General features: G+C 41.4%; 1 protein-coding gene across 3 annotated transcripts in view; it reads right to left on the bottom strand.

Annotated features, from left to right (window-relative positions):
- Nucleotides 1-3,314: 3,314 nt before the first annotated feature.
- Nucleotides 3,315-6,000, bottom strand: part of KIF9 (kinesin family member 9) — a 48,262-nt gene continuing 45,576 nt past the window's right edge. For all 3 annotated transcript variants that reach the window (XM_079712285.1, XM_079712283.1, XM_079712284.1), the window contains one exon: nucleotides 3,315-3,533. In XM_079712285.1, coding sequence (XP_079568411.1) covers nucleotides 3,483-3,533 — 51 coding nt within the window. In that variant the 3' untranslated portion in view covers nucleotides 3,315-3,482. The remainder of the gene's footprint in view (nucleotides 3,534-6,000) is intronic.

The following is a 6,000-nucleotide window of genomic DNA, read 5'->3' as shown; positions in this document are numbered from 1 at the left end:
CCCTGCACTGGCAGGTGGATTCTTAACCACTGCGCCACCAGGGGAGTCCGAGCATTTAGTTTTAAACATGCTGATTTGTAGATATCTTAATAGACACTCGAGTGGAGATGCCAAGTTAGCAGTTAGCTATACAGGTATACCTTGTTTTATTACATTTTGCTTTTTGCACTTTGCAGATACTGAGCTTTTTACAAATTAAAGATTTATGGCAACATTGCATTGAGCAAATCTATTGGTGTAATTTTTCTAACAGCATTTGCTCAACTTGCATCTCTGTGTCACATTTTGGTAATTCTCACAATATTTAAAAATTTTTCATTATTATTATACTTGTTATGGTGATCTATGATCAGTGATCTTTGATGCTACTATTGCAAAAGATTACAACTCACTGAAGGCTCAGATGATGGTTTGCATTTTTTAGTAATAAAGTAATTTTTAATTAAGGTATGTACATTTTTTAGACATAATGCTATTATACACTTATTAGACTACAGTGTGAACATAACTTTTATATGCACTGGGAAACTAAAAAATTCATATGACTTGCTTTATTGAGATATTCACTTTATTGCAGTGGTCTGGAATCAAACCCACAGTATCTCCAAGGTATGCCTGTACAGTTTTGGAGATCAGGAGAGCAGCCTAAGCTAGATATATAAAATTGAGACTTGGTACATGGATGATGCTTAAAGCCACAAGGCTGGATGAGATCACCAAGAGAGTGATCTCCCTATTATCTCCTCTGGATCTGTGATTAGATGTTTCCTAAATCTTCTCATTCTCTCCACCATGACTCTTAAACGTGCTTTCAATTTTCTTTCTCTTCCTCCCTCTACGCTACAAGTCCCAGCAGTTTCTTCAGATCCAACATCTAGGTCATTAATTCTCTCTTTCACTGTTTATAGTCTGTCATTTTAACTTTTAGAACTACATTTTCTTCATTCCTAGAAATTCTTTTTAAAAAAATATGCACTCTATTTTAATAGCCTTTATCATATGTTTGACACATACTTTGTCTTTATTTAAAACATAACATATATATTGTATAATCTTTATCCAGTAATTTGTTATCTGAAGTTCTTAACTCTGAAACTCTGATTCTGTTTACACTGTGCCTCCATCATGATACATTGTTTCCATGTATGCCACATGTGCACACATGCATGCATATGCATGTGTCTCTGTGTGTTAATCTTTGGAGCTCATGTTTACTAGGGCTTTGTGGGAATGCTGTGTAGCTGGATAAAGGGCCTGAACACTAGATTTTAAAATTTGATTCTACTGGGTGTTTCAACCTTGAGAAAATATTTTTTTTCTGTCTAAAAACAAACATTTAGATCTCCAGTTTTATTGAAGCCTTGGGCTAATTTTTATGCTAATTCTTCAGCCTGGTGGCCCCTGGACCACACAGTGTAAATTTGAATCCCAAACCTGTGCATGGTTGCAAATTCTCACAGGACCTGTTCTCCCTCATCCCTGGGGAAATTATGTTATTTCTCCATGTCAGTGGGGAAATTTTTTTAGCTCACCTCTTCATCGGGTGCTACCTTTATGCAAGGGGTCCCATTTCCATCTTTCTATGAGGCATGGGCCATAGTCTTATTTCTCACACTTATGTGGGCATTAACACTCAAGAGCAACCGTCCACTCACACACCTTCTACCAGCCACAGCCGGTTCACACACTGACCACTCTGGTTTTCAATTCTCCAGCTCCTGGCAGTTCCCTTTCTTTCCTGCAAATTTAGCTTTGCATTTAAAAGAATGTTATACTTTAGACAGTATCTCTGTTTGTAGCCAGAGTGTTTTCAGGTTACCTGATCTGTCACATTGATGGAATTGGAAGTCCCTTTAGGGGTGAATGTGATGGTCAGATTAGCTCAGCAGGAACTTTTCTAGAACAACAGGCATATTTGAGTGGATGTCATGCCCCCTAGCTCCCTGTCATGTTGGAAGCATCTGCTTCTGTGAGGAGTTTGCATGGAGGGTGATCTACAGAGCACTGTTTGGCTTATTCCTGTGGCTCTGCCCACGCTGATGATTACTTGTTTCAGTTTGTGCCGGAACTGACCGAGGCGTATGTGATGATGAATGAGCTAGAGACACATGGGACCAACTGCCATGACAGAGGCCCAGCCTGCCCTGGCCTGCAGGCCCCAGGACTGGCTGTCCAGGAATTCTGTGCAGGGACGTCCAGCATGCCACATTCCATTCTAGCCAGTGACAGGGAATGAAGGGAAGGGGGACTGGTTATACCACAAATGGCTGCTTCCTGTGGCTCCAGCAGGATGATGTACCCGTTTACTATGTTCTATTTCCTGAGCTGCTCCAAAGATGCGGGAACCCCAAACAAGTCCTGGTAAGGGCAAGGGCAGCCAAGAAGGGAAAGAATCTGAAATCTCTAAGGCCTCCAACTCATCAGCTGGGATGATGAGCAGAGCCTGGACATATCTGCCTGTTTGGCCACATTTAAAGGAAACATGAGGACTGACATTCCCCGTGTGTCATCCAGGGGAATGAAGTCAGGGGACTTCAAAGCTGCTCCGGGAAGCCTTGGCATAGAAGGAGTCTCTGAAAGCTGTTTCAGGACCATTGTGTATCTGCCAGTCAGTGAAAGAGAAAGGGGGTGGATAGGAGAGAGGGCAGAGACCTTAAGGAAAGCCTTCAGCTTTCTCTCTTCAACAAAACCCCCATCTGGCTGCTCATTGATGGGCTGAAGAACAGAACCACAGTGTCTTTGATTGGAAAGATGCCATGTAGTTCAACCTTCCAGCTAGTGCAGGTTCTGCAATCTCCTCGCCAGACAGCCTCCCACCATGGGGTTCTCACTGCTAACTTCATGGTAGGAATGATCTCATTTTAAGCCTCTTCTTATTTTGAGGTAAAAATCTGCCTTTCAATCATTTCCACCTACACCCCATCCTCTCCTGGCTGCTGAGGAAGAAGCACCTCCTGCCTTCACTGGCTCAGGAACACAGAGAGGATTCCCTGCGAGAACCTACAGTCTCACCCATGAGAACCAGGGCTCCTCGGACCCAGCTCATCCCCAGGATGGCCATCCAGGAAAGGAAAGAGGCTGACCAGTGGGACAAATGCCTGCCAAAGGGAGACTGGCTGAGCTACTTCTTCACTTTCTTACTGGAGACTCAGTTAGGACCCCACCTCTACATAGGGAAGACATCCTCCCAGATAGGAAATAAAATAAAGTTCTTGGATGAGCACCGAAAGCCAAACTAGGAAGTTATTTTATCCTGTCCCTGCATATAAGATAGTGAATCGAAACCAAAAGTGTTCTGTGAAGATATTCGAAGGTGTCCTTTGAAGGCTGTTCCTCCTGGCAGGCAGGCCATTGTGTGTTCTCTGGGCTGCACCCAGCCTTGGAGCAGAGGGATTGGAGTCTGGGCAGGTGCTTTGGCAGTGCCTCTAGAGCAGGCAGGAGTAGCTGGTGGTTTCGTCCTTCAACGCAGTGGCAGTGACTCCCTATTTTCTATGTGTCTGCTGGAGGCCCATCATGGTTTTCAAATAATTGTGCTAGACACAGAAAAGGGGAGAATACAGAAGTTAATTAGGACATGCGGACCTAACAAGGACTCAGAAGCCACACCACTTATATCCACCCCATCATTCTTCCTGCAAATATCACTGTTTGAGGACAAGGATTCCCTTTGACTAGCCCGTTCTGTGAGAAATAATGTTCCATTCAATCCCTCTCATTCTTTCATGCTAAAGAAAGTGTGTAAAACTGTTTTTAAATGTTTAAAAGGAGACAGGCGTGTTTCAAGGGCCCACTTGAAAGCTTCTGACAAGAAGTAGGTTCAAAAAAAGAAAAGGGCTCTCTCTCCAGAGGGGTGGGGGCCCATGTATTCTGAAGGGCCTTCCCTCTGCAAATCAACTAGATGTTCGTGAATCCTACCCTTTTAATGAACTGCTAGGCTCTTGGAAAGCATGTGGAAAAAGTAAGCTGAAACAGAATCAGTGGGCAGGGCAGTGAGCAAGCAAATGCTAAAACGAACATGGAATTTGGAGGTGAATCCTAGATTCCCCACATGGTGAATCTGAACTGAAACTGAAGCTCCCACATGAAGCTGGAATTATTTTACCCCAATTTTTTATTGTGGTAAAATACACAAAACATACAAATTTCCATCTTAACTGTGTTTAAGTGTACAGTTTAGTGGTATTAAATACATGGAGAATGTTGTGCAGCCATCACTACCATCTATCTCCATAACTCTTTTCATCATCCCAAACTGAAATTCCATATGCTTTGAACAGTAACTCCCCGTTCCCCTCTCCCCGCAGACCCTGAAAATCACCACTATACTTTCAATCTTTATGACTTTTTTAAGTCAGTCACTTAATTTTTAAATTATTTGTTTAAGTGTTATTGGAGTGTAGTTGATTTACAATGTTGTGTTAGTTTCAGGTGTACAGCATAGTGATTCAATTATACATATACATATATTCATTCTTTTTTAGATTCTTTTCACATATAGGTTATCCCAGAATATAGGTTGTCCCAGAATATTGAGTAGAGTTCCCTGTGCCATATAGTAGGTCTCTGTTGGTTATCTATCTTATATATTGTAGTGTGTTGTCTGTTAATCCCAAGTTCCTGATTTATCCCTCCCTGCCACATTTCCCCTTTGGTAACCATAAGTTTGTTTTCAATATCTGTAAGTCTGTTTCTATTTTGTAAGTAAGTTCATTTGTATCATTTAAAACAATTAGATTCCACATATGAGTGACATCATATGATATTGGTCTTTCTCTGTCTGAGTTACTTCACTTAGTATGATAATCTCTAGGTCACACCATGTTGCTGCAAATGGCATTATTTCATTCTTTTTTATGGCTGAGTAGTATTCCATTGTATACATGTACCACATCTTTATCCATTCCTCTGTCGATGTACATTTAGGTTGCTTCCATATCTTGGCTATTGTAAATAGTGCTGCAATGAACATTGGGGTGCATCTATCTTTTCGGATTTTGGTTTTCTCTGGGTTTATGCCCAGGAGTGGGATTGCTGGGTCATACAGTAGTTCTATTTTTAGTTTTTTTAAGGAACCGCCATACTGTTCTGTATAGTGGTTGTACCAATTTACATTCCCACCAACAGTGTAGGAGGGTTCCGTTTTCTCCACACCCTCTCCAGCATTTATTTATTTATTCATTTTTATTTATTTATATTTTTTGGTGTATTAGTTTCTGCTTTATAACAAAGTGAATCAGCTATACATATACACATTCCCCATATCTCCTCCCTCTTGCGTTTCCCTCCCATTCCCTATCCCACCCCTCTAGGTGCTCACAAAGCACCGAGCTGATCTCCCTGTGCTATGCAGCTGCTTCCCACTAGCTATCTGTTTTACATTTGGTAGTATGTATATGTCCACCAGCATTTATTTTTTGTGGACTTTCCCCCCCCCCAGATTTATTGAGATGTAATTGCCATATAATATAATATTGCATAAGTTTAAGGTGTACAGTGTGTTGATTTGACACACTTATATATTGTAAAGTGACTGCAACCATAGCATTAGCTAACACCTCCATCATATCATATAAGTACTATTTCTTTTTTGTGGTGAGAACATTTAAGATCTACTCTCTTAGCAACTTTCAAGTATATACTACAGCATTATTAACTATAATTACCATGCTATACATTAGATCCCCAGAACTTATTCATCTTATAACTGGAAGTTTGTGTCCTTTGACCAACATCTCCCTATTCCCCACCCCCACCCCCAGCCCCTGGTAACCACCATTCTAATCTCTGTTTCTATGAGTTCAGCATTTTGTTTGTGGACTTTCTGATCATCGCCATTCTCACCAGTGTGAGGGGATACCTCATTGTATTGATAGTTTTTGTTTGTTTGTTTGTTTGTTTTAGTTAGTTATTTTGCCCAAGCAGTGCAGCATGTGGGATCTTAGTTCCCCGACCAAGGATCGAACCTGCATCCCCTGTGTTGGAAGCAGGGAGTCTTAACCA

This window comes from Hyperoodon ampullatus, assembly GCF_949752795.1.
Source record: "Hyperoodon ampullatus genome assembly, chromosome: 10".
Lineage (NCBI taxonomy): Eukaryota > Metazoa > Chordata > Mammalia > Artiodactyla > Ziphiidae > Hyperoodon > Hyperoodon ampullatus.
Note: the sequence above shows the minus strand (reverse complement) of the source record. Positions and strands in the feature narration are given on the sequence as shown.